Source organism: Hirsutella rhossiliensis, assembly GCF_020360975.1.
Source record: "Hirsutella rhossiliensis strain HR02 chromosome Unknown scaffold00005, whole genome shotgun sequence".
NCBI classification, from domain to species: Eukaryota; Fungi; Ascomycota; class Sordariomycetes; order Hypocreales; family Ophiocordycipitaceae; genus Hirsutella; species Hirsutella rhossiliensis.
This window is the reverse complement of record NW_025408671.1, coordinates 41,424-67,379: the sequence shown is the minus strand read 5'-3', so window position 1 is coordinate 67,379 and position 25,956 is coordinate 41,424. Positions and strand designations below refer to the sequence as shown.

The following is a 25,956-nucleotide window of genomic DNA, read 5'->3' as shown; positions in this document are numbered from 1 at the left end:
TTTGGTGGCCAATCACCCCCGCTTCCGTCCCGTAAATGCTGTAAAAGGGGAGAGTTGATAGGTTTTTCAAGACACAAGCTGGCCGCCGACTCGCTGCCCGGCCCTGACAACGGCTTCCGGCGCCGTGCCGGTCAAACTATACCGACTTCACCTTGCATGCTCGACATCAGACGCTCAACTAAACATATACAGCAGTATAGTAGTGCCTGTATGTATTCACCAATCGACTGGAATCTCAGCTGATAATCAGCTTCACTATGTATAGGGTGGCCGCTAAAGCTGGCCATCTGCCCTGCCAAGCAAACGGCACGACGATGCCATATCAAATCATAGTCCCCAAGCCATCCAAAAAACACATGCTCTCGCCTCGTCAACTCAACCCATCCGTGGCAGTCGAATTCATATGCCTTCACCACACAACGCAGCAACCCGATCCCCCTTTTGTCAACATTCGTCTACCGTTGCGCCGTTGCCCATGCCCCCATCTGAACCTCGCCCAAAACTCCAATTCCGAGTCGACTGACCCGCAGAAATCCCACCTGTCCCAGATCCACGCATGCCGTGCTATAATAATACACGTATCCCAACTGCCAATCAGCGTTTTCTTGTGTCTTTGCCCTTCTTCTTTCCCTTCTTCTTGTCCTTGGGCAACTCCAGCTTGGTCCCCTTGAGCTGCTCAGCCATGACGTTCAGCATGTGTTGGTCAATGTTGCCAATCTTGTCGCCCCACGCATTGACTTCTGCTTCGTCCTCCGCCTCCACCAAGTCCACGCCGTCTATCGACTTGACCGATGGCGTCCCCTGGCGCGTTGTCGACGCCCCAGAGGCCGGCCCGCTCGGCTTCTCGGTAAAGTCGGCGTCGTCTGCCTGGATTTCTCGCTCCGCCACCCGTGCAGCCGCCACGTCCTCTCGGTCCTCCGCCTGCTCGAGCGCTCGACCGACGTTGCGCCGCTCCTGGTTGCCGCTGCTGTCCGGTCCACCCAGCACCCGGTCCAAAGCCGCGTCTGCCGCCGACACGCCTTCGCTCGTAAAGTCGGCCTTTTCTTCAAGAACGTCTCTGACTGAGAGCCGGTTGAAGTAGTCCGTCGTAAACTCTCCTTCCTGAATGACAACGTCGTCGAGCATCTGCTTCTGCGAGGCTTTACGCAGAATGTTGGCTTCAATCGTGTGCTCACTGACGAGCCGGTATATGTGCACGTCGCGCGTCTGTCCGATTCGGTGGCACCGGTCCTGACACTGCTTGTCCATGGCAGGATTCCAATCCTGGTCGTAAAAAATGACCGTGTCGGCGCCAGTAAGGTTGATGCCCAGCCCGCCCGACCTCGTCGACAGGATGAAGCAGAGAATGCGCGAGTCGTTGTTGAATCGGTCCGTCATGATTTGCCGTTGCTCCACCTTGGTCGCGCCATCGAGGCGAAGGTATTTGTGTCCGTGGATGTTGAGGAACTGTTCCAGAATGTCCAACACCTTGGTCATCTGCGTGAAGATGAGAACCCGGTGCCCACCAGCCTGCAGCTTGCGAAGCAGCTTGTCCAGCACTTGGAGCTTGCCACAGTCGTACTGGAGTAGACGCCTGTCGGGGAAGTGAATGCTGAGCCGCATGCGAGCCTCGTGCCACGGGTCAACGGGTGCCTCCTTTGGAAGAAATGGAGCCCATCGGACAGGCGCCGACAGTTTCAAGTCCTCGTCGGTAAACGCCTCGACGCCTCTGCGACCCAGCATAGCCCGCTCCAAACCCCGTGTCACCACTGCCGGCGTCACACACGAGAATTTCTCAATTCTCGTCTTGAAGCTGTCTGCACGCTCGTCCAGGGTTGGGATCATGCTACGAACAAAGGTCGAGTCGTTCTCAAACCATGCCATGACTTTCTGTGGCACCCTCGGCCGGGGACGGCAGGGATGTGTGTGGGCGTCGACGCTAACCAGGTCGACCAGGTTCTTCCCATATATCGGTCTCTGCTGGCGACGGAGAGCATTGAGGTAGACGCAGTGCTGCAACTCCTCGAACCGATCCCAACGCGCCGCACTTTCCAGGTACGCGATGCTCGACTCCACCGTCGAAGGGTCGAGGTACATGTAGGCCGCTTGAGCCCGCGTCCGCTGAGCCTCGCGCATATGCGTCAACACCCGGTGGGAGCTGAGTTGGGCAACGCGCTCGGCTTGCGTGCTTGAAATGCGCTCGTGTTCGGTCGGGATCAAGTTCAGAAAGCTGAGGCTCACCACTCCCATGGGATCCCCTGGGTGCAGCAAGCGGCGCACGCTTCGTTCTGTAAACTCAAAGTCTGCAACGACAGACTTCTTCATGCGGAAAGACGTCGTGATAGGGCGGTCGACAAACAGATCAGGGTGATTGCAGACCTTGCGCAGCTGCATCAGGCAGTTGATGATGGACAGGTAGTTGCCCGAGGCCAACGTCTCCTTGGTGTCGCTTCGGGACAGGAAGCCATCGTAGAGCTCGCGTTGCCGCTTTGAGAGCCGGCAGAACTCGACATGCTCGTACTTGGCAGGCATTTGCTTCTCCACGTCGGCCTTGAGGCGGCGCAGAAGATAGGGTCGCAGGACCTTGTGCAACTTGGAGATGATTGCCCGGGCTTCGTCATCCATCTGGTCTCTGCCGCTCTCTAAGATTTGCGACTCCGGCTTGTGGAACCAGTCATGAAACTCTTGCAGGTCCGCGAAACCGCCGACACCGTTTTCCGCCGGCATCAGGAAGAAGAGCAACGACCATAGCTCGGTGAGATTATTCTGCAACGGCGTCCCGGTGAGAAGGAGACGGGAATGCGTGTTGAAACCTAGCAGGGTCTGCCATCGTTGAGACTTGAAGTTCTTGATGTTGTGCGCCTCGTCGAGAATCATATAGTGCCACCGTCGCCGCTTGAAAACCTGCTGGTCTTGGAGCACGAGCTGATAGGAGGTGATGCATACATTCCAGACATCGTCGTTGTTCCATCCCTGTCGCTTCCGTTTCCGCTCCTCTTGCGAGCCGTAGTAGGCTAGGATCTTGAACCCCGGACACCATTTCTTGAACTCCATCTCCCAGTTGAGCATCACGCTCGTCGGCACGACGACCAGATGGGGGCCCCAGACCTCGTGATGGCAGGCCAAATGGGCGAGCAAAGCTATCGTCTGGATCGTCTTGCCCAGTCCCATCTCGTCTGCGAGGATACCATTTGTGGAATTGGCGTAAAGGCCGGCGAGCCAGTCGAGGCCGTCGTGCTGGTACTCTCGCAAGGTGCCCCGGAGGAGGAACGGGATCTCCGTCTTGTGGCGCGCTGGTGTCGGGGTTGAAGATGACCTGTCGGTCTCTTCATTGACTGCGGCCCGGTCCGCTGCCGAGGAAACGTCCAATTCTGACGGCTTGGTTTCCGAAGTTGGCGGAGACTGGCTGCGGTCCCGGCTGGCTGGTATTGTAACTGACTCTGTCTCGGGGCTGCCAATCGGTTTTGCTTCATTGGCCGGCGGTAAATTTGCAGCTTGGTCGACGCTGGGGACTTTGACTTCGGACTTTGCAGGTGCCACTGCAAGATTATCAGGGGTCTCACTCGGCTCGGCATCAGGTATGACACCATCTGCAGTGACCTCCTCGATAGGCTTGGTGTACCCACGATGACCATTCGCCGAGGCATCCTCCGGACGCTCGAGTGCCTGATCTTGGCTCAATTCGACAACAGGGCCGTGCTCGGTCTCGGCGGCATCGCCGTTGATGGAATCTGGGTGCCGAACCAATGACATTCTATCGTCGTCATCCTCGTAGCCGTCGCTGGCAGGCGCGCCAGCGTCCGATGCAAGTCCCTTGGTGGTGCCGGGACCATCTGCGTCGAGCATCACGGTATCACTCTCGTGAAGCTGATCCGTATCATTTGCGGCCTCAGCCTTCATCTGTTCTAGTTCCGATTTGCCAAAGAAGAGCCCCAGCAGGCCGCCTGCCCCATCTCCAGGCTCGTCACCATCGCTTGCGTCAGACTCGTTGTCTATGGCACTGCCGCTATCCGAGTCGCTCGACCCGAGGTCGTCGTCCATGTCTACCGACTCGTCGCTTGCGTCGTCGGCAGATTCGGCGTCTGGTTTCTCGGCGGCGGCGCCAGGGCTTGACAAGTCGTCGTCCTCGACATCGTCCGTGTCCTGCTCCAGGTCGGGGAGATGTGCATACTTGGACCGCAACTGCTCTTGGGTGAGCTCTTCATCGGCTGCGCCTCTCAAGCCACCCTCGTCGTCGTCATCGCCGTCATCGCCATCCGAGGAGGACATGTAGTCGCTGTCCTCGACAACCCCGCCCTCGTCACTTTCTCCGGAGACCGGCCCAGGTTCCTCATCATCGCCCCCGACCACGCTGATATCGTCGCTCAGGTCGTCGAAGCCATCGCCGTCGGACGGAACTTCCGAGTCTAGCCCTCCACGACGCGCCTGTAGCTTCTGCTCAGACAGGCTGACAGCCTCGTTGAGCGCGGCCTTGACTCGCTTTTGTTCCTCGGCCTCCCACTGCTCCAAGCGCTGCCTGTTGACCTGGGTTCGGACATTCTCCCAAGTACCGCAAATGGCCCGGGCGACCAACCGATATCGAATGGTCCATTTTTCTCTTTCCTCAGCCTCAATCTCCTCAGCCGATTTTGGCTGGCGCCGGAGCCACTCGTCGCGACAGGCCTCGGCAAGTTTCTTGGCCGTCGCCCGGTGTCTTTGTTGCTCCGCGAGGAGGAGCTTGCGGAAGTTTGCCATGGCCCGAACCATGTGATCTTGCCGCGCCCACTGCCGAGGCGGCTCCTCTTCTCCTTCGGGGGTGAACAGCGAGCATCGGTCTTGCGACAGCAGCCCTCCAGGCTCCGCTTCTTGCTCAATTCGCAGAATCCACCGAGCGTCTCTTTGCGCCATCTCGTCAGTATACGATGGTCCGTCCTCTGATGCTAGGAGCCCGCCTTCTTCCACCGGAATCTTGCCGCCACGTTCCCAGAAATCCGCAAAGGACGTGCCGATTTTTGGTCGCTTTCGGACTTGGTCAGGATGCACCAGCGGAATGATGCCCGGGCGGCCGACCCGTAGTCTGATGCGTGGTGACTGATTGTCGTCATCGTGCTGGGTTTGTCGAAGCTCGTGGGAGGGCTCTATAAGGTTTCTGGACTCGGGGTTGTCGGCGAGGCGTGCGGCACGCCGGGGTCGCGTCGAATGCCGCGTCGGTTGAGGTCGCGGCGAGGGGGTTTGACGACGCACGGAGCGGGAAGAGGATCGGGATGGCGGAGCCGGCTTCTTGATGGCGGGCTTGGGCGTCGAAACTACCTTGCGGGCGGACTGGGGTCTTTCTCTGCCGTTGGCGGACCTGGGACCGTTGGCACAGGCAGGCAGTCCGTTCTTTTTGGGCGTGCTGGCGACGGAACCGTTCAGAGAATGCCTCGCAGGCCGTTTCTTAGACGGAGGCGGGGGCTCGACGGACAAGGCGTTGATACGACCCGACTTGCGCCGTCCGTTCTCGGTAAAGGACGTGGGTCCCTCGGCCTCAATCTTCTTCCATGGCGGTGACTCAAACTTGGGCTTGCGAGATGTAGAAAGGGGCGTTGTGTCCCTTGTTCTCCGCCGCTTGGAAGGTCTTCGGTCGCTTTCGTCGTTGTCGTGGCCGCTGCTATCGCCATCGCCACCGTTAACGTCTGGGGGCCCATGGCCGTTCGTATGGGGGGTCGCGTCGGGGTTGACGCGTTGGCCGGGCGAGGGGTGGATATTGCCATCCTCTGATGGCGCCCGGGAGGATGCGGAGGTGTCTGGGGGCGGAGAGAGCTCGTCACTGGCCGTGTAGGGGGTCGAGGGGTCCACGGTGGCCGGCAGGTTTGTCGGCGACACGATGTCGGGCATCGTTTTGCAGGGAAGAGCTCGAGGACCAAGGGGGGGCGTGAGCTCCGCGAGGCCAACATTTGCAGGGCAAAAATTAGATTCTACAGATTCGTAGCGCTTCAGCAAGTATGCAGATGAAGTCTGCGCATGATCAGAGGGCCGTGGCGGCGCCGACGTCGAGTTTTGCGCGCAGAATCCGTGTCGTCAGCAAACCTTTTGGGACCAAGAGAATTTGGAAGACGACGGGCGAGTGACATGGGTCCGTCGAGTGGGTGACGCTGGCCTGCCAGTTGTTCAGGAGCCTCAGAGAGCTGGACCGGAGCGGTAATCAACATTGCACACGGTACGAGAGCCGCAAGTACTGGCTTCCTCGTACTTTGAAATGTACCTGCGTGCTGCGAACAAAGACGGCCGGGATCAAGTAGCACGTCCTCCGGGATGCTCACAAGAACTTCTGGCTGCTGTACTACTCACTTAGGTAATCTGCCACTCGCTGGAGCTCGCATGTTTCGTCCGCGCTTGAAATTTGGGCCTGAATTACGAGGCAACAGGCTGATACAGGACCACCTACCTACCTACCTAGGTACCTAATAAGGTCCTAGGGTAGTAGGCATAAAGTACAAGGTACCGTACCTCCCGAGTGCTCCATGCCATCACAACCTCGCCTTGGTGTTGGCAAGCAAGCTTCTGCTTGAGAACCGCCCAGCTTCACCGCGCAATTGGGCGCCGACGAATCCGCCCAGATGCCCACAGTAAGTCCCAGTGGCTCAAGATCACATGCACCAAGCTCCGTCACCGCTGACTGCCCGTCGGCAGATGTCTCTCCAGCGACTTGCGCGGGCGCGGGCCCTGCGCAGCCGTCTCTCGGCGGCTCGACTCGTACCGACGACGCAACGACGAGGCTTCCTACCGCCTCAGTACTCGGACAGAAAGGTGCTTGACGAAAAGTACCCCGACCGTCAACAGCTGAGCGAGGCCGAGGACCCTGGCATGGTCAGTCCTCACGGCTCCCATGGCGGACGAGACTGACGGGCAGCATGGCAGAACGGCGGCTACATTAACCCGCCACGCATCAAGCGCCAGTTCCGCGACCCTTATGCCGACTGGTGGGACCCGCAGGAGCGGAGGAACTTTGGCGAGCCGGTTCACGAGGACAACGATGTGCTCGGCATCTTCTCGCCGCACCAGTACACTTGGACGTCGACTGGCCCGGGCTTGATCATGATTGGCAGCTTCATCGCCGTCTTTCTGGGCGTGTCTGGAGTCGTCTACCTCAACTACCCCGACAAGCAGACGTACCCAAGGGAATTTGAAGGCGGGTTGGAGCGGGAACTGGGTGGCCCTGGCGCCGTGAGGGTAGGTCGATGCAATGTCCCCTGTGACAAGATGTGGGCATGGCTAACGACGGAATTGCAGGCACGGATGGCTGGCGACGAGGACCCGTAGAACCACACTGGGAGCCTTTATTTGTACATATACGGGGCCGCGGAATCAAGTATTGGCAGTCAAGATGAAATGCCTGAGGTGTCCTTGTTGTAGACTTTGTGTCATGGATGCTCCGTTCTTCATGGCCTCTGCTCGCTTGCCTTCGCATAGACTCGACGGCGTTGACGGCTCCTGGCCCCTTGACGGGTGTGTCGGTGAGCTCAGGAACACCCTGCTCTCGGGTATCCGGTGGTTCCCCAAGCAACGCAGAGCCAGAACCTGCTCTTTGGCCGACACTCTCGCTTGCCATGGCCGAGTTTGGCTGGCTAATCTTGCGCTTAGCGGCAGGAGCTGCTTTTGGGCGAGAGCCTCCGCCAGACAGTCCCATCCGCATCGCGCCTTGTCGCCTCGGCCGAGCCCTTCTAGTACGAAGCAACTCCCTTGCCTTGCTTGAGCACAAGCTCGGCAGAGCAGGTATTGTTGACGCATCCAAAGGCGGCAAGGCAGTGATAGAGGTCCCGGTCCGAACACAGCCATTACCTACCTTACTCACCGGAACAAAGGTACTCGCATTCCGGCTCCAAGCTCTTCTCCCTCTCGGCCACTGACGCTCCACCACTTGAGCCAGTCGCCAGCATCTTGTCTGAGCGACTCGTGCAGTTGCGGTTGACTTTCTCGTTCGGATTGTGCGCCATCCTGACACCGTCATATCCTCGAGCGGCGGCAGCTATTTGCCTTGACCAACACTGCCCAGAAACTCGTCGTCCAAGACTCCCAGCCCTGGCCCCGTTCAGGCAATTCTCCGCCTCCTTTTCGACGGCATCGCCTCGGCCACTGGCGCCACCAGCATCGAGTCTGTGACCTTGCGCCCCCAACGTCTTCTGAGTCGTCAACAGCTGCGCTACTGCCCACGATGCGATTCGACGACTGGGACATTCTGCTCTTCCCCAGAGACTGCAAGACGCCCATGAAAGAGTTCAAAGTGGCCTGCCATGTCGTTCACGATGCTGGTACGTCGGCCGCCCGTCGCTGAACGTCTTGAAGCGCTAATCGCCCTCTCGCCCAGAGTTCTCTCATACCCACGGCTCCATCGGGCTGCCGACCGTCTGCTGTTTTGTCCCGAGCCTGGCATCTGGAACTCCTTTCCAGGTCTCGATCCATTCGTGGTTCGGCCCAACTGTGAGCCAGTACACAAAGTCTTACAGCAAGTATACCGACACGGTCAAATTCGAAGCGAGACTATTCATCGACGGTAGACTGGTTGCGTGTGTTAAAATACCCGAGTTGTCGTGAGAGCCTCTGTCAGCTGACTTTGTGTAGCTCCACGGCCTTGGACCAGATGACTGCCTGGCCACATATTATCGCCCATAGCTTCAGTTGGTCCCAGCTCTCCATGATGCTGTGCATGTTCCGGCCCTGGCTGACCTGTCTGAGCAGACTTTCCCAAGGGTGGAGATCTGGACTGCCTCTTGTTTCCCCCGTTTCGACGAGAATTGCTTCAGCAGAGTTTCTGGAGCCCTGCCGATGATTTGGGCCGCATCAAGTTGGTCATCAGCGAGGGTTTCCCACGGGACTCGCTCACCATGCCCATCGAGAGAGTCAAGAACATTGTTTCCTTTTCATTCCAGCATGCGCCGCTGGGTGCGTGCTACCTCCTCCGTGCTTGCTGCTTGGTTCCGTGGCTGATGGCTGGCCCAGATATCCTGGAAAGCTCGTGCATCGCATGGCCAAACCCTTCCATGTGGCGTCGAGCCCCCTTTGCCTCGTCGATGCCTGTCCCTTCGTACCCGTCCGACGACCCGGACTCGCACGCTCATTCTCCGCGACGCCTCACCGACGCCGTGCAAGGCAATGCCTCAGGCTACCCTATTCCAGGCATACAAGGAGTGATGGGCAAGCCTTCAACGAGCTCCGGGATGCGACGCGTCACCCATCCCGCTTTTGGCACTCTCTCCCAGGCCAAGAGCATCGTGGCTGATCCCTTTGGGGATGCAAATTCATACTTTGAGTGGTTGAGCGGCATCGGCATGGGGGTCAACGATGCGAATCGAGTGGAAAACCAGGGAAACCCTCAGCAGCGAATGATGCGACGGGCGAGCACAGATATCAGTATGCCGGATTACACACCCTTGGAATCTGGCGACCAGCTGGCCCCGTCGGCAGACCGGGCGCCTTTCATGCCAAGCATGCGGCAGGAAGAGGACGACACTTCCGGCCATATGAGGGTCCCCACCAATACGCCGACGACGAGCGGACAGGCCAGCCATGAGCAAGACGGTGCTGGACGGTGCCCCCGGGCCTATGAGCGCTTGAAGCTGACGAGGCCAACAGGAACTCCCTTTGCTATCGTCTCCCACAACTCATCGATACCGTCCGACCTAGCCCACTCGTTGACCAACTCGCTGCTTAACCAGCCGATGCCTCTGCATTTTCAGCAGCCCAACTTCCATGCGCCTGCGAGTGAGGTGAGGTCCCGCAAAGAGAACCGCCGCCAACAGCCAGCTGGACCGTCTCCGTCGGCCGCCTCGACCTTTGGCCAAGACCACCAGGAGATGCGCCGGGTCTCACAGCAGATGTATATACCTCCTGGCGCCAGCGTACCTGTCTGCACGGTGAACTCTCAAGTCAATAGTCCTCAAGATCAGGATCTCCCAGGCCCGGAGCAGTCCCAGCAAGGCCGTTCCTCGGACAGCGAACCCGGCCCAGGCAGCAACATGGTGGACGTAAAAGATGCGGCTGTGGGAGGTGCTGGCGTTATCACGGCGGAAAAGGGCACGAAACGAATTCGAAACTACACCCCGGCGTCGGTGAGGGCGATCGATGAGGAGGACGAGCCGCGCCGCGGCAGTCCCAGAGTACGCCTGACTCCGTTCACCAATGAAGTGCCGGCCAAAGAGACTGTGTGATGGCAGCACGGTCGCCCTTTGAATGTTGACACCTGTGCCCTAGGATTAGCTGGTTGGGAACAGTGCCAGCCGCCCTGGTAGAGTATTCAGGGTGGCAGCATTGGCGGGGAGCAATCACGCATGTTTTATGAGAGGGAGGTATCAATGGTTGAGGAATCACAGGAAACGAGCCCGTCTAATTCTGTTTCGAGACGCATACGTTTGGAGTCGAGTCAGCATTGGAGGAGATGCGACAGTCGAGGGTAACACAGCTAGTGATATGACTTATCGGTAGATGCGAAGTACGACGCACATTGCATAGATGGAGATGCAGCATGATAGAAGAGACGTGACAGGCTAGAGCAGGAATGGAATCTCCATCGCACATCTGGGTGTGAGAAGCACGTGGGAGGGATGCAAAAGTTGCCACCTGGCCAGCTTCCTCAGGGATTCGGACAGTTGAAGAGTGGCCCAAGGCCGGCTGGGGGTGAGGGCGATGTTGAGCGAGATTCAGGTGAAGAAGCCAAGGGGTGGAACCAGCTGGGCTGACGCCAAAGAGGCGAGAGAGTTTAGGCAGAGGGATGCAAACCATTGCCATACGGCCGGTTCCCTCCGGAAGACCAGGGAGAGGAGTGATGTCATTCGCAAAACCTCCGAGCCGCTGCTGGGTGTCCTCCGAGGCCAGGCGGCAGTCGGCGGAACAGGATATGCTGGGCGCGGCCGATTGGGGGAGGGGGGGGGGGCGAGTGACGGGGGAAAGGCTATGTACAACATACATGTCTCATGCGTTGGGGGGCATGGATGCATGCTCCGTAGTTATAGTGCAGCCAGAAAGGTCTAATTAATTAATTAATAACCTTGGAGTCTTGATCAGCGGGGGTTGGTGTTGCTTGCAGCTACGTACCTTACCTACATACAGTAGGTAAGTGTGAGGAAACCACTAGGTTGTGCAGGCAAATGTGAAGTGACACTCTAACAGATGACCTGGAAGTGGACCGTATATGCCATGGAGGTGCTGGTGGCAGCTGACAGTAAGGTTAAGGTAGGTACCCGGTAGGCTGTGGTGCGAAAGGTACCTCCTGTACGTACCTAGCTCCGGGTATCTGTTGGAGCCGGGCCGCTATCCGGCCTGGTCACGTGCTCGCTGCGCGAACCACGGCACCGAGCGAGAGGACGAAGCAGCGAGAGACGAAGCAGCGGTCGGCGACCACCCACCGCTCCCAGGACGTGTCTCTTCTGTGCAGCCATACGTGCAGCAATGACAAGTGTCTGTCTACCCACGCAACTGCCGTAGGCAACTATCAGGATCAAGCTGGTTCAGCTGCTCTCGATAGGATGCCCCCCTCAAAGCGACCTGGGCCCAGAGAGCGAGCAGGTCCTCGGACGAATGGACGTTTCCGAACTCTGCTGGCCTCCTGTTCTTCTTCAGGCTCGCCCTCGTGAAAAGACACCACCCATGCTCCGCTGACGTCGCCTCGTTGGTCCGCTTGCCCACCAAACCGGGGCCCCTTGTAGCTTGCCGCAGAGCACATGGCCGGGCTGATTGATGACGGCCTCGCTCTCGCACCCTTCGCGAGGCGGAACCCTGCCCATGGCCCTCCGCCCTCCGCACCCTGTTGCTCCGGAGGCTGACGTCTCACCGTCGCTTCCCGTCCGCATGGCGCGAGGCTCCGTCTCTTGATATATATAAACCTGCACCCCGGACCGCCAGACGAGCGAGATCTGGATCTACACCCACGAGCTGATGTCATCCTGCCATATCAAACCTCCTGTGCCCTGAGAATCCAACCTTGGCGGCCATGGATCCGAAACGGCCGCAGTCTGACGCAGAGCTGGCCCGCCTCAGCGTCCACCTGCCCGAGGACACGCTCACCTCGTCTCTGGCCACGTCGTCGCGCTACTTTCTAGGCGATCTCGAGGCTCATCACATGGCTCGCAACATCTCGACTTGGCTCTCCGACGACGAAAGCACCCACCCGCCGACGACGGCCCCCACCCCCAGCACCATGTCCAGCCTCAAGTTTGTCGACAGAGCCGTTGTCAGGACCAGCCAGCCAGTGCGCACCAGCATCATACTCGGCGGCGTGCCATACGATGCCATGCGCCCTTTGGGGCCCGACCCGGCTGCCACCGAGAGCCGGGAGAAGCTGCAGCTTTTTCCTGGGTCCGGCTCGGACGGCGGCAACATGGCCAACCAGCCTTCAACCACGCGCGAGGACGGCCAAGAGTACGCAACCGGGCTCAAGCTGGCCCTCATCATCACCGCCTTGTGCTTTTCCGTCTTCCTCATGGCTCTCGGTAAGCCGCTGCCCCTGGCCCTGGCTGTTGAGCTGCCACTTACACGTCTACTCTAGACAACTCCATTATTGCGACTGCTCTTCCGCGCATCACGGATGAGTTCCGCAGCCTCAACGACGTCGGCTGGTATGGCTCTGCCTATATGCTCACGGGGTCCTCCTTTCAGCTGCTCTTTGGCAAGTTTTACACCTTTTGGAGCATAAAGATTGTCTTTCTGTCCGTCATCGGCCTCTTTGAAGTGGGCAGTCTCGTCTGCGCCATCGCCCCGAGCAGCGTGGTGCTCATCATCGGGAGAGCCGTGGCTGGAGTCGGCTCCGCCGGCATCTTCGCCGGGGCCCTAACAATCCTGGCTTATACGGTGCCGCTGGGGAAGAGGCCGCTGTACAGCGGCCTCATCGGCAGCATGTGGGGCATATCGTCTGTCGCCGGCCCGCTGCTCGGCGGTCTCTTCACGGACCGGCTGACCTGGCGGTGGTGCTTCTACATCAACTTGCCTGTGGGCTTCGTCTCCGTTGTCGTCATCTTTTTCTTCTTCCCTGACCCCCAGCGCAAGAAGGAGCCGCGGACGTGGAAAGACATTTTCTGGCAGCTTGATCCCCTGGGCACCATCACTTTCATGCCCGCCATCATCTGCCTCCTGCTGGCGCTGCACTGGGGCGGCTCGCAGTACCCGTGGGACAGCTCGCGAGTGACGTCGCTGCTGCTGCTGAGCGGCTTCCTGATCCCCGTCTTCATCTACGTGCAGCACCGCATGGGGGACCGGGCGACGGTGCCGCCGCGCATCATCAGGAAGCGGACGGTGTGGTCGTCGACCATTTTCGAGTTCTTTATTGGCGCCTGCTTCCTGCTGGCCATGTACTTTCTGCCATTCTGGTTCCAGGCCGTCAAGGGCGCATCGGCCGTGTCGTCGGGCATCATGAACATTCCCATGCTGCTGAGCGTCGTCTTGTTCACCGTGGCGTCGGGCATCGTCGTGACCTCGTGGGGCTACTACACGCCCTTTATCATCGGGGCGGCCATCCTAATGCCCATCGGCTACGGCCTTATGACGACGCTCAACGTCAACTCGGGCCCGGCAGCGTGGATCGGGTTCCAGATTATTGCCGGTGCGGGCGTGGGCATCGGCATGCAGCAGCCCCTGACGGCGGTGCAGGTGGTGCTCGACATCGCCGACGTGCCAACGGGCACGGCCCTCATCATCTTTGCGCAGGCCCTGGGCGGTGCGCTGTTTGTGACAGCCGGCAACACCGTCTTCTCCAACCGCCTCGTCGCTTTCCTGGCCGAATACGTGCCCCACGTCGACCCCCAGGTGGTGGTGTCGGCGGGCGCCACGGGAATCCGCAAGGCTATTGCCACGCAGGATCTCGGCGGCGTCGTGCACGCCTACAACAGCGCCCTGTCCAACTGCTTCCTCGTGTCGACGGCCACGGCGTCGGCGGCCATATTTGGCGCCGTCATGGTGGAGTGGAAGAGCATCAAGGGCAAGAACATTGAGATGGCCGCCGCGTAACGCCTATTTGTCTTTTCCCGGCGTCATTTGACCCTCTTTCTTGGATTTGTCTTTGTTTGCCCCTTTTCGAGGATTCAAGTTCCTGATGTTGTTTCTGGCTCTTAATGCCACTCTCCATTCGACGAAATGGCTCGTTTCGATTGCAAGGCGTTTGGGGCGGCACGGTCTCTTGTCGGGCGTTTATTCCAGGCTGTTTGTTATCTACACTCTACAGTGACCTAGACGAAAGCTCCATTGGGCAGCGGAGGCAGGCAAGGGGGAACCTGCATGACTGCAACGGACATGGGCGGGAAAAGCGCCGTGGCAGCTCCAAGGGTGCGCGGAGCAGGAAGCAGCGACGATGAAGGGGTTTATCTTGAATGAATGAAGACACATGTGCCACGCCTAATTGCTCTGCTATCGTCACATGCATTTCCAGATGCAGCTTTACAATCATGCCAGTTCGTTTGTAGGTGGCTTATGGCGGTAGCGATGATGACGCCTGCCATGGTGACGTGCCTAGGCTCTGCTTGCCCCGCACTCTCCTTGGAGGGGCGTTTCAACGCCTGTAGTGTCGGACGCGAGCAGTGTTAATGCATTGGCCCTTGAAGATACGGAGGAAGCTTTCAATAGTCGTTGCTGACGCTAAAATAACCCCTGTTAAGAAAAAGGAAGAACGTACCAAATTTCTATGGCTCTACGAAGTATTCCCTGCTAATACCGGTACTATCCCTCCTTCCCTCTCGATACTCATTGCCGCCTTTTAATTTAATGATTTTCTGCATATGCCGAGGAATTCGCTTAATCTAGCCTTATATTTTCTCTTACGGAAGCTCTTTCTAAGCTGCCTCCTAAGCAGAAATAGCTTTAGCCCGGCTTTTCGGGGCGCCTTTTTTCGTAGTAGTTCTGTTTAGCCAAGGCCAGCAAGGCTTAATAGTATTAAGATTAGGCGAATTACTATACTAAAGAAGGCGCCGGACTTTATATAAGTCGTATACCTACTACTAGATATAGTAGTTATAAGCCGGAGCTTTATCTTCTTATATAATTATCCTAGGAAGATCCTTCTTATATTCCTTTACGAAAGGAAAGAGCTTTAGAATTAAGATCTTAGTTTAGTAGCGATACTATAAGAGTCTTTAACTATTATAGGTTATAGGCTTAGGCTACGGCCTAAGCCGTGTAGTTACGTACGGAGGGCCGGATCCCGTACGTATATATACGGGCCAGCCGCGCATAGGAGAGCTCTGCATAGCTTATTAATATTATTCTACGGACGGCACCTACGCGCACGCCTCTGCCTACTCCGTGATAGTATAAGCTATTAATTAATAGATCTAATAGATATCTCTCCGGAGAGGGCGCCTCCCCCTCGAGGAAGCACTCCGCCCCTCCCCGGATAGATAGGAAGTATCGTAGCTATCCTAGAAGCGATTAAAAGCCCGACGGCTAGCGAGAAGGACGAGGTTCTCGCTATACTAAGGGAGCCGTCTACGAGACCGGCTTTAACCCCTACGGCCTCTATAACGCTAGTTACGGCGGCGATACTACCGACGAGGAAGCCGCTCCTTTAGCCGACTTAGGACGGCAAGCCGGAGTCCTTTTACTTCTTCCTTAGCCGGCTATAGACGAAGTTTATAACCGACGAGAAATAGGGCCTAAATAGCTATCGCGATATAGCGTAGTATTTGCTCCTCTATACGCTGCTAGAGCCCTAGATATAGCGGATCTTTAGATTCTAGGATAAGGGCGGCCCTAGGGGTAGACGCGACCTATAAGACTTCTTTTAATACCTTATATATACGTTCGGCAACGTATAGGAGCGGGAGAAGGCGTAAGATAGGCTATAGACCCTTAAGTAGAGAGACGGATAAACCTTTAGCGAATTTCTCCCTAATTTTAAAGAGACGCTCTTACGGGTAGCGGGGACTATAGTATAGGAAGATAGCGCGAAGCTTATATAGCTATAGAATTCGATTACGCTAGCTTTATAGGAGCTACTTATCCCTATAATTATACCTACTAACTACGGTAAGTACGTAAGTGTGACGACCGGTGATATTCCCAAGGGATAAACCTGTCGAGGGGTTTATGTTGGCAGATACAACAGGGCGTGGTCTGAGCAATGATAAGTATGTCACGTTGGTGATGAGTCGGAGGTCGTAGACCGTAGACTGTAACCAGGTAATCAAGTGATCGGAATCAGAGATGAGATCGTGATAGGGATCGTAATGATTGTGTTGAAAGCTAAAGAGCTATCTAGTCTAAAGGAGTGAAATGGGGCAGCTATATATACCCAACTGCCCGTCTCTGATCGCGAGGTGCTGGAGGTGATCACAGAGGTGATCACCTTGATCGATGAACGATCCGTCGAGCACCGCTCGCTTGATCGTAAGGCGATCCACCGATCACCTTTCGCATGGTCACGTGATCCTTCAGCGGTTAGTCATCCCTGGCCCGTGTCACGCCGACTTTAAAGGCGCGGGGGTCCGCGCCTCTATTGGCTCCCCCCGTGTCATGGCCATCCGTTGGTCGGGTCGTAACATCCGTTGGTCGGGTCGTAACATCAGGTCTCCCCCTCCCTTGGTCTTGCCCTCAAGACCTGCTTTAGCCGCCGTGTCGCATATCCTGGTCATTTCCTGCGTGAGTGTGTGCCGTTCTTTCTTCTTCCTTCATCATGGTCCGTCATGCCGTCTGACCGTGTTTCCAAGAAAAGGGCCAAGGCCTCGTCGTCCATCCGTTGTGGTGTCCTGCTTTCCACGATCCTTTCGAATCCCGACATTCTTACGATGCCTTCTTGCTCGGCTTGCGAGCGTCGCGGACTCCGGGAATGCCAGGTGTCGTCTTCGGATTCTGATCGCTGTGTCGAATGCGTGCGCCTTCACCTTCCCCGCTGCGACGTCCAAGGGGTATCGCCGGCACAGCTTCGAAATATTGCAAATCAACACATCAAGCTCGAACGCGAGCTTGAGGAGGCCGAGGAAAAGGTTCTGCGCCTTCGAAAACAAAAGAAATTATGGTTTGAAAAGATGATGCGGGCGGTCTCCCGTGGGATCGATAACGTTGAGGAGCTGGAACGTGTCGAGAAAGAAGAGGCGGAGAAGGAGCGGCAACGAGTGGAGGAGGCGCGGCCGCCTTCCCCTCACGACGATCGGTTACCCTCGGACTTCGTCGAGGATTGGGATTCCTTGTACTCCCAGGTGTCGTTGTCTCCTTCTGTCTTAGCCCAATTTGGGTTGCTCGGGATTCGTCGGCGCCGGAAAATCCCATTTCGTCAGGAGGTTGATCTTTGTTGATTGAATTGTCGGAGAAGCGAACCACAATGGGTCAGGTGCTTGGTGGGTTCCCATGTGTTTTCCTCAGGTCCGTATCCTTTCCATTTTACAAGGTATTCCTGTTGCTGACCTTGTTTTCTTGTGTCCAGTATTTGTTCTGCTTCGTATTCTTGATCGTCGTCGACTTCGATTTTTCCTGTGGTTTGGCGTTTCGTGGTGCTGGTTCCAATAATGAGATATGAAATATCGGGTGTATCCGCATTGTTGTTGGTAGCGAAAGTTCGTAGTTGACTTTTGAAATGGTTTTCTTGACTTTGAACGGTCCAAGTTTCTTGAAATCCAATTTGTTGCTTGGTCGTTTTGTTTTGATGTTTCGTCGTACGAGGTAGACCATGTCTCCTCTTGAAAGATTGGTCCCTGCAATCTTTTCCGATTGTAGTGAGTGGACATTCGTTCTCTGACGAATTGAAGTTCTTGTTGCATTTCTTTATGCAATTTTCGTAGCTGATCTGCTTGCAGTATCGCTCGTTCCGCTTGTGGTCCTTGTCGAGTGACCTTGAATGCTTCTGGGTTGTATCCGTAATTGGCGTATGCTGGTGAGAGCTTGGTTGTCTCTGTGACTGAGCTGTTGTAAGCTAGTTGTGCCGTCGGTAGCCATTTAACCCAATCGTTTTGTTCGTAGCTGATGTAGCATCGTAAATATTGTTCAAGCGTTTGGTTGAGTCGTTCTGTTTGTCCATCTGTTTGTGGGTGATAAGCTGTGCTGAGCTTATGTTTCGTTCCTAATTGTGCCATGAGAGCTTGCCAAAACTTGGCCACAAATGTGCTTCCTCTGTCAGAGACAATCTCGTTCGGTAGTCCGTGATTGCTGACAATAGTTCGTAGGAACACATATGCTAGCTCTTCTGCGTTGCTTGCTTCTTTGTACGGTAAGAAGTATCCGTACTTCGTCAATCTGTCGGTAATGACGAATATGCTGTCGTACTTGACGTTGGTCATGGGTTCTTTTGACGGTGGTAGCTTTGTGATATGGTCGAAAGCTATCGAGTCCCATGGTTTCTTTGGTACTGGTAACGGTTGCAATTCTCCGTATGGCTTGTGTCGTTCAGCTTTGCTTCGTGCGCAAAGTTCGCATTTTCTGATAGTTTCGCTGATTCGTTTCTTCATCCGTGGAAAGTCGTAGATTCGTCGAATTCTTTCCATCGTCCTCCGGATTCCTTGGTGTCCGTGTGTCGGGTGTTCGTGAATTTCGCGTATAACTTCGTCCTGAAGTTCTTCTGGTACAAAGATCTTTCCTTGATGCTTTGCCAGGCCATCTTCCCAAACAACTGGAAGTGGTTCCCAATCAACCTTATCGTAGGCTTGTTGGATCTTCTTCGTAAGGCCTTCGTCTGGATTGACCTTGAAGATTGCGTTAAGCTGTCGTTGTTGCATATTCCCTTCATTGTTGAGCTCAAGGAGTTGTCCTTTCACAATAGGTGCTCCTGTGTCGTAGTCGGATCGTCGGCTGAGGGCATCAGCTCGACCGTTTTCTGTTCCTTTTCTGTGGATTATTTCGTAGTCGAATTCTGATAGACATTCGGCCCATCGGATCTGTCGTCCGTTCAATTGTTGCGTCGTCGCGAAATGTGAGATGTTTTGTGATCTGTGTAGACCTTGATTTTGTGTTTGCTTCCGAGAAGGTAGTGTCGAAATTTAAAAGCTTGAATGATTGCGAGGAATTCTTTGTCGTAGATGGGGTAATTGAGTTCTGCGCCATGTAGCTTTTTCGAGTAGAATGCAATTGGTCGTAGTCTTCCTTCATCGTCCTTCTGTCCGATTTGTGCTCCTAGAGCAAAGTCTGATGCATCGGTTTCGAGTTCGATTTGTCGTTCTGGATCGAAGGTGGTTAAGACCGGTTCTTGCGTAATCGTCGTTTTGATGCATTCGAAAGCTTCGTTGGCTTTGTCGTCCCATGTAAACTCTTTTTCCTTCTTCGTTAAGTCGTGTAGTGGTGTTGCAATCTTTCCGAAATCTTTGATGAATCGTCGGTAGTAATTCGCAAATCCTAGGAAACTTTGTACGTCCTTGACGTTCTTTGGCGTTGGCCATTCTTTGACTGAGTTGATCTTGTCTTGTTGCATTCGTATCTCTCCTGGTGAGATCGTGTGTCCGAGGAAATCTACTTCCTGTGTGATTTTCTGGTTCAACCAGTAACTTCGCATTCTGAAGTGCGCGGAGTACCTTGTGGACGTGTTCCTTGTGTTCTTCTAGGGTGTCCGAGAAGATTAGGATATCATCCAGGTATACTACCACAAAGATGTCCAAGTGTTCGCGTAGGACATTGTTGATCATCCGTTGGAAGGTAGCTGGTGCATTTGTGAGTCCAAATGGCATTACCAGATAAGGGATTTTCCGGTGATCTGCCGGATCTGGCGATTCGCCGGATTTTGGGCTCATTGCATTCCAGCAAAGAACTGAGAATAACTTCACGAATACTATTTGAATTGTTCTAAAATCTTATAAGAGCAGTTAATAATGCTCAAAGATGCCACTCAATCTTTTTGAAGTCATCCAGCCATCGAGGTCGTCTTCTGTTACTCTCCGATCGCGCAAGTCCCCGAAATGCACCCATTGCCTCCCGATCACTATCAACAGCTAAAGAGGCCTTTGAGGACAGGATATGTCGTTTGAAGCTATCATTGCCTTATTATTTGCGTTATTATATAGTGTGTTTGGTACCTGCAATGCTATGGCCCGCTCTGGTGTGAACGGAAGAGTGACAATTTTGCAGCGTGAACATCCTGACTCCTCTCGCGACCCTCAGAAGCCACCCGTCGCTCATTCTGCATTTTCTGTGGCTTTTCCACTTTCAAAATCTTCAGCTCTTGTTAATAATGCCAATTTATCTCCTTATTTTGCTTCACGGCCTCCGTCATCCGTCGTTTTCTCCCAATTTCCGCCTCTCATTGCTTCCTCTTCTCTAGAGCGAGAGCTTTTGCTCCGCTGCCTTCTGCTGTCGCTGAAGCTTTCGGGCCTCCTTCTTCAGAGCCTCCTCTTTCTTTTGGAGTCCTTTCACTGTCATTTTTTGGCGAGCTTGAGCCACAATTTTAGAGCTAAACACCTCGTCTGCACTAGAATCTGTACAGCAGAAGAGATCATCTTTGAAGCCTTACCGGTCTGCCTGCGCTGGTTCTTGTGACTACTTGTTCTCTGCATACTTTAACTCTCATATCAAGCACTTAAAACTCATATTGAGGGCTCCGAGGGTGCTGCTCAGCCTTCGGCTGTTGCGGCCAGCATCAACAGAGGACTTCTCGACTACTTCCTGAAATGCGTTCCAAAACACAGTCTAGATCTTCGATTTCAGCAATCAATGAACCTTTTGATTTGTCTGTGTACTGGATAAGATCATGCGTATACGCTGAGAGAGGCTGAATAACGATACATCAAGGGTTGCAGCCGATGAATGGATTGAGGGGAAACACCACAACGATCACTCGGTGCCGGTCACACCACTCCATAAATTCGATACTAAAATGGTTAAGTGGCCATCGGGAACCAAAGGCGATAAGCACAACCGTTTCGAGCTTTCACCCTGGTAAACCGGTCGAACGTACCGGTGAGCTGCTCATTTCAATATTGTGATTCGTCCACCTCGTTTTTGACGTGTTAAAAATATTTATTGACGACTTGATTCACGTTTCACGAACCAAAAGTCCAGAGTTTGTGCTGGCTTGTCTTGGTGGATGAGAAATGGGGCAGCGATGCCATCTCTTGACTGACGCACATCTTGAACGTAAGGGAGGATGGGTTGCCATTTTTTAATACGCCGAGCAATTTTGCCTTGTTTTCTTATAATAAGAGGAATACCCTGTTCGTTCAAATGCTCATAAGGAATAGAAAGCCCATTTCATCCATGTTATACGTGTTTTAGGGTAGGGTGTCGAATTTCTCAATTTTCGTGCACGTCTTTCCTTGTCAGGTGTGAAAGCGGAGCCTCGCGCACTGAATTTCAAGCTAAAAATAAACCTTACATTCAGATGCATAGATAGGTTCTTTTCAGAAGATGCTTGTACCGTCGAATCACGTTCAATCTGGCTCATTACGGGTGCGTAGAATGAAGTTATCCAGCTCGCCCTTCCAACCCCATTTTTGCAGTATCCTGAGCCAAGTTCTGCACTATGGATAGAATGGGAGAATCCCACATGATTAAAGCCTACGATGAAAGCCAATAATGTTCTGTTTTTGCTGTATTGGCTGAAATGACTTACACAATCTGTCGGCATCCTATTTTGGCCGTTGCTTGGTTTGATGTCAGCACCGCAGCGCATTGCCCCTAGATAAAAGTTCTAAATATATGCCAGACTTTCACTGCTTCTGATGATTCAGGAAATCAAAGGATACGTCAATTGGCACCGTTGTTGTTGAGCTATTGTCGATTGATGTTGAGCGTGCGAAGTCGCCGCAATCCGGCAGATCACCAGATCCGGCAGATCATCGGAAAATCCCTTATTCGAATAGTCCGAATTTCGTTCTGAAAGCTGTCATCCATTCGTGTCCCTTTTTCATGCGTATTAAGTTGTAGGCGCCTTTGAGATCGAGGGCCGTAAACCATTTTTTGCCGTGCAGTCGATCTCGTAGTTCCGATATAAGCGGTAATGGTGTTCGGTCCTTCATTGTAATATCGTTTAGGCGTCTGTAGTCGACAACTAGTCGTAGCTTGCCGTTTTCTTTGGAACAAACATGACTGGGTAGCCTGCTTCGGATGTTGATGTTCGTATGTATCCCTTTCGTAGATTCTCGTCGAGGTAGTCGCGTAGCGTTTGCAGTTGCTTTTCGTTTAGGTTGTAAATCTTATGGAACGTCGGCGTTCTTCCATCTTTGAGACAAATTTCGTGGTCCTATTAGCTATATTTAGGTAACCCTGTCTCGAGTTCTTCCTTGAAGAGTTTGTCGTATTTCCGGTATTCCTGTGGGATGTTCTTCATTCTGTCTTGTGGGCTTTGTTCTTTCTTTTGAGAGCTGGTTTCCCTTGACTCGAGCTCTTTGTTGATTTGTTCGAGGTCTTTCCTTAGAGTGGCAATAACTCTTCGGATCTTCTTGTTGTGTCCTTTGTTCTGTTTATGTCGGATGCCAGGTTGTACAGCCGTGTTGGTCAGTACGTGGGTCTTGTCAGTCGATTTTGTTGTGTCCGCCGGTTCGGTTGCTGTTTTCGTTTGTATCGCTGAAGCCCGTAATGATTTGCTTGAACGGTCATCCCTTTCGTCCTGTTCAGTGGCTAAATCATCGCAAAATTTTGCTTTCTCCCAAATCTGCTGGTCTTGGAAACTTGCGTCTTCGTTCCAACGCAGCTGGCCAGTTTTCCAGTTGATCAGTGGGTTGCTCTCCTGTAACCATGGAAGCCCTAACACAAGGTCGTGTTCTCCAATGTCCATGATGTCGAAGTCGACTCGTTCGTCGTGGCCCTGGATATTGATGTCGAGGTGATCAATCTCCATATCAATGATTCCGTTGTTATAGTTGAAGGCCTCTCCTTCGATATTCGTGAGTTCATATGGATCTTTCTTGTGTCTCCATGGGAGTCGGTAACGATTGATGACTCTAGGTGAAACGTAATTGCCCATCGCGCCGCAATCCAATAGTGCGTGTACGTGATGTCCCGCGATTTGGATGTCCAATACCATTTGGTTGCCATGGCTTGCCGTTGCCATGCATAGGGTCCTTGGATCTTGTCGTGTCGTGCCAGTCTGTAGCCCTTTTACAGATGGCGTACCTCGTTTTTTGCCTGGTCCTTATTCGTTTCATTTGGGTATTCTTCTTCGATTTGTTGTTGATATCGTTTCTTTATGTTTTCGTCGCGTGGTGTCGTGTCGGGGCTCAAGAGACTGATTTCTTGTAGCCAATCGAAGATTTCTTGTTTCTCAACGCTGTGTTGTTTGCATTGTGCTGCTTCGCAGTTGATTGCGTACCGTGCTTCGCAATTCTGTTCGTTTTCGTACCAGGAATCGAGTTTTCGTTCTGCGTCTTTCTGTTTTGCGCGTAGTTCTTCTGCGTTAATTTTCCTTGGTCGAATGTAGCTTGTAGCCTTCGTAGGTGTCGCCAGTAGTCCTTTGGTGCACCGTTGTGTCGTTTGTGCCATGCTCGTGCCTTTTCGTGTTCGTGAACTTTGCAGTTCGGGTGTGCACATTCGTTGTAATCTTCTTCGTCGCATCTGATTCGTTGCGCGAGTCTTGTGAAGATAGATGGTTCGGATGCCTTAGAGCGAGTGGCGTTGTGCCATTCCCCAATTTTGGCGTGTTTGTGGATTTTGCATGTTTCCGAAAGACATCTCGTTAAAGAACCGTAATCATCGCGGCATTCAAGTGGCGTGCCGTAATCGGGTTCCAATAACATGACTTGGTCGTTCGGGTAACGTTGATCGATTTTCCAGTAGTCCAGTTCCGTGCTTAGGTAGGGTTTCGAAAGTATTTGTCCGTCGAATCTGACTGGGAAAGCGTTGTGTCGTGCCTTCTTCTGGAAGTGTATCATGCAGTCCAAATAGACGCATGAGATCCATGAAATATGTTTGTGCTCTTCGTGACTGAGCACTGTTCTTGGGTCATCTGAAAATTCTCCTCGTGGTTGCCATTCTCGTTGTAGAGCTGTAAAGGTGTCGACCGCGGCGATAGCCACAGCGTAGTCTCCTCCGCGTGGTGCCGGTTGGTATCGAATCATCGCAGCTTGTTGGTTTTCCGTGAGAATTTGAGGTATTTGCTGGGTTCCAATTTTGAGCATCTCTTCGAATTCTTCGAAGTATGGGGCGTGTTCTCCAATCGTGGCGTTTTCCTTAGTAGTGAGGGTGGTGGTGCGAGTTCGTTTTCGTCTTCTGTTTCTTCGGGTGTCTCTTGTTCTTCAGAGCTTGTGTCGTCGACACTCCGTTGATCTTCTTCGGGTTGTTGTCCGAGTTTTGTGAGCATAAGGGCTGCGTCCGTGTCCTCTTTGTTATGTTGTTTGTAGACTGCCCGTCTTTGCTGTCGGTCTTTAATTCGCATGTCTTCCTGGAATCGTTTGCCGTTCTTCCTGATCCAGTCTTGTGAGACTCCTTCAGGATAGGGATATTCTGTCTCTGCGAATTTGACTTGTTTCGGTGTCGTGGAATCCTTCGTTGCATCATTGCAAGGGTTCTCTTTGGTGGTTTTGGAAACCATCCGGTACCTTGTTTGTCGCTTAGGTGTACCGTACATTTGTCGTCGTAGCATGCAGTCCAGTTAAGGAGTTCATGCTTTGGTTCCTGTTTGTTAGTAGCGTTTAGGTGTTTCTTACCTTCTGGGGCTGGGGCCCAGTGGGTTTTCTTCTCCTTGCGAGGTTGTCTGCATTCTTTGGAGTAATGTCCAAGTTTCCCGCAGTTGAAACACTTTCCTTTGCTTTTTTGGGTTGCGTCCAGGTCCATCCTGCCTGGGTTAGTTGTGTGGGCGTAGGCAATGGAGTTTCGCGCTTCTTCTTGTAGTTGGCGCGTCGGTTGAAGTTGTTCCCATAGGAAGGGTTCCAGTTTCCTCTTCCTTGCTTCTTTTCTTGGCGTCGCGCATACTGTCTGTCGTCGATTCGTACTGCCATAGCAATGTAGTCCGAGAGGTTGTCAGGTCGATTTTCCTTGTAGAGCTCGTCCTTGACTTCTTCTTTAAGTCCGTCGTAGAATCGTGACATAAGGGTTCGTCGTCCCAATCAAGCTTTGAGGTGACTTGACGGAACTTCGCAGCATAATCCGATGCTGAGATCCTTTGTCGGAGTTCTCGAAGTTTCTGTTCGGCCTCTCGTTCCTCGTCGGTTGTTCCGAATACCTTCGTAATGGCTTCTTCGAATCCTTGGAAACTGGCAAAGACTTCGTCTGTCTCGTTGTCTCGTCGCGCTGGTTGGTTGTCGAGAAAGTCCTCATGATGGGTCCAAACCAGGCGAGTGCCGTTCCAGATAAACAATTTCCTGCGTGGAGTACCTTTTCGACTGGGTCCGAGAGCTTGGTCGGATAGAATCGGTGGTAGGCTTTGAGTTGGGTGAGAAAGTCTCGAAGCGTGCCATGAGTACCGTCGAATGGTCCTGGCTGTTTTGGTTTGACTGCTTCTCCGATGTCCCTGACTTGTCCGTTGCCTCCTCCGTTCCTGAGCACTTGGACCTCCTGTCGAAGGCTGATGATTTCGCGCATCATGTCCTGCGGCGACACGGTGTGTCCCGAGTTGGTTGATCCAGTTTGCTGTGCAGGCATGTTGACAGTTATGCGATATTGCTCAGAGAGACGCGGTATCGTTCTGAACAAGAGCTTTCAACGTGTGACGACCGGTGATATTCCCAAGGGATAAACCTGTCGAGGGGTTTATGTTGGCAGATACAACAGGGCGTGGTCTGAGCAATGATAAGTATGTCACGTTGGTGATGAGTCGGAGGTCGTAGACCGTAGACTGTAACCAGGTAATCAAGTGATCGGAATCAGAGATGAGATCGTGATAGGGATCGTAATGATTGTGTTGAAAGCTAAAGAGCTATCTAGTCTAAAGGAGTGAAATGGGGCAGCTATATATACCCAACTGCCCGTCTCTGATCGCGAGGTGCTGGAGGTGATCACAGAGGTGATCACCTTGATCGATGAACGATCCGTCGAGCACCGCTCGCTTGATCGTAAGGCGATCCACCGATCACCTTTCGCATGGTCACGTGATCCTTCAGCGGTTAGTCATCCCTGGCCCGTGTCATGGCCATCCGTTGGTCGGGTCGTAACATCCGTTGGTCGGGTCGTAACAGTAAGCCGGTTAATAAAGGT

The 25,956-nt window shown here is 53.8% G+C and overlaps 5 protein-coding genes across 5 annotated transcripts; 3 read left to right on the top strand and 2 right to left on the bottom strand.

Annotated features, from left to right (window-relative positions):
* Window positions 1-594: 594 nt before the first annotated feature.
* HRG_05186 (type III restriction enzyme, res subunit domain-containing protein) lies at window positions 595-5,835 on the bottom strand (the record flags this gene model as incomplete). Its single annotated transcript, XM_044863657.1, has 4 exons — window positions 595-1,708; window positions 1,766-1,869; window positions 1,924-3,518; window positions 3,606-5,835. The coding sequence occupies 4 exons, from the start codon at window positions 5,833-5,835 to the stop codon at window positions 595-597; spliced, it is 5,043 nt and encodes a 1,680-aa protein (XP_044720189.1).
* Window positions 5,836-6,557: 722 nt separating this feature from the next.
* HRG_05185 (NADH-ubiquinone oxidoreductase ASHI subunit (CI-ASHI or NDUFB8) domain-containing protein) lies at window positions 6,558-7,260 on the top strand (the record flags this gene model as incomplete). Its single annotated transcript, XM_044863656.1, has 4 exons — window positions 6,558-6,566; window positions 6,631-6,807; window positions 6,859-7,170; window positions 7,231-7,260. 4 exons carry the CDS (start codon window positions 6,558-6,560, stop codon window positions 7,258-7,260), a joined length of 528 nt encoding a protein of 175 aa, XP_044720188.1.
* Window positions 7,261-8,152: 892 nt separating this feature from the next.
* Window positions 8,153-10,145, top strand: HRG_05184 (NADH dehydrogenase (ubiquinone)-like protein; the record flags this gene model as incomplete). The annotated part of the gene is made up of 6 exons (XM_044863655.1): window positions 8,153-8,249; window positions 8,306-8,504; window positions 8,560-8,615; window positions 8,677-8,880; window positions 8,938-9,516; window positions 9,571-10,145. The coding sequence occupies 6 exons, from the start codon at window positions 8,153-8,155 to the stop codon at window positions 10,143-10,145; spliced, it is 1,710 nt and encodes a 569-aa protein (XP_044720187.1).
* A 1,778-nt stretch (window positions 10,146-11,923) lies between these two features.
* On the top strand, window positions 11,924-13,932 carry HRG_05183 (major facilitator superfamily domain-containing protein; the record flags this gene model as incomplete). The annotated part of the gene is made up of 2 exons (XM_044863654.1): window positions 11,924-12,422; window positions 12,479-13,932. The coding sequence occupies 2 exons, from the start codon at window positions 11,924-11,926 to the stop codon at window positions 13,930-13,932; spliced, it is 1,953 nt and encodes a 650-aa protein (XP_044720186.1).
* Window positions 13,933-18,790: 4,858 nt separating this feature from the next.
* Window positions 18,791-19,520, bottom strand: HRG_05182 (uncharacterized protein; the record flags this gene model as incomplete). Its single annotated transcript, XM_044863653.1, has 3 exons — window positions 18,791-19,156; window positions 19,250-19,366; window positions 19,410-19,520. 3 exons carry the CDS (start codon window positions 19,518-19,520, stop codon window positions 18,791-18,793), a joined length of 594 nt encoding a protein of 197 aa, XP_044720185.1.
* Window positions 19,521-25,956: the final 6,436 nt, after the last annotated feature.